The sequence below is a fragment of the Buceros rhinoceros genome, unplaced genomic scaffold (genome assembly GCF_000710305.1).
Source record: "Buceros rhinoceros silvestris isolate BGI_N320 unplaced genomic scaffold, ASM71030v1 scaffold21029, whole genome shotgun sequence".
Lineage (NCBI taxonomy): Eukaryota > Metazoa > Chordata > Aves > Bucerotiformes > Bucerotidae > Buceros > Buceros rhinoceros.
In genome coordinates, this window is record NW_010431190.1 from 17,077 (window position 1) to 17,794 (window position 718).

At 53.6% G+C, this 718-nt stretch overlaps 1 protein-coding gene across 1 annotated transcript in view; it reads right to left on the minus strand.

Annotated features, from left to right (window-relative positions):
• Positions 1–718, minus strand: part of KMT2A (lysine (K)-specific methyltransferase 2A) — a gene marked incomplete at its 5' end in the record, with an annotated part of 24,069 nt that overhangs the window by 17,025 nt on the left and 6,326 nt on the right. Inside the window, one exon of the mRNA XM_010143350.1 lies at positions 408–503. Coding sequence (XP_010141652.1) covers positions 408–503 — 96 coding nt within the window. The remainder of the gene's footprint in view (positions 1–407; positions 504–718) is intronic.

A 718-nucleotide genomic window follows, 5' to 3' on the forward strand; every position in this document is an offset into this window, starting at 1 on the left:
GCTCTGAGGATATCGCAGCAGAAAACACCTAAAAACTGTTCGTACCAAACACTCTACAGGCCCTTGTTTAGAAATAGAACTTGCAGGACACAAAACAGCGCTTTAATCCAAACTCTCTCTCAATACCAGTATCAACCAGTAAGTCTGTTAACAAGGTCAACACTTCTACTCTGAAAAGCCTCTTCCACATCCTGGGACTACGACCAGAGGAATTATACCAACTGGAAAAGGTGCAATCCCTTTAAAGTTCTGCTTCTCCAGAACCGGACCTGCTTCCAAACGAACCTTCCAACTCAACAGGTGCCGTGACTGCACCAGAGCACGTCACCCGCAGAGCTCTGGCCCGCAGCACAACGAACGGTCAACAAGCGAATGACCCGAAAAAAGAAGAAATCAAAGTCCCTCACCCAAACTTTCTTCTTCTTGGTGGGTTTGGTCGGGTAGTTTGGGCCCAGGCACTCAGGGTGATAGCTGTTTCGGCACTTGTTACACTCCAGCAGCTGCTACAAGAGTGAGAGGAAAAGGCATTGGAGCCTTGGAGGGACACAAAGCCTGGACATGTTCGCTCTACGCTGGCTGTCCCCGACGGTGGAGGCAGATGGAAGGCAGCGACTCAGAGATGCCCTCCGGGTGGTGCTCGCGGAGCCCCTGCTCTTCCCTGCTCCCAGCGCCCATGGCCAGCCAGGCAGCGGGGCGAGGGGAGCTCCGGGCCGCGTGT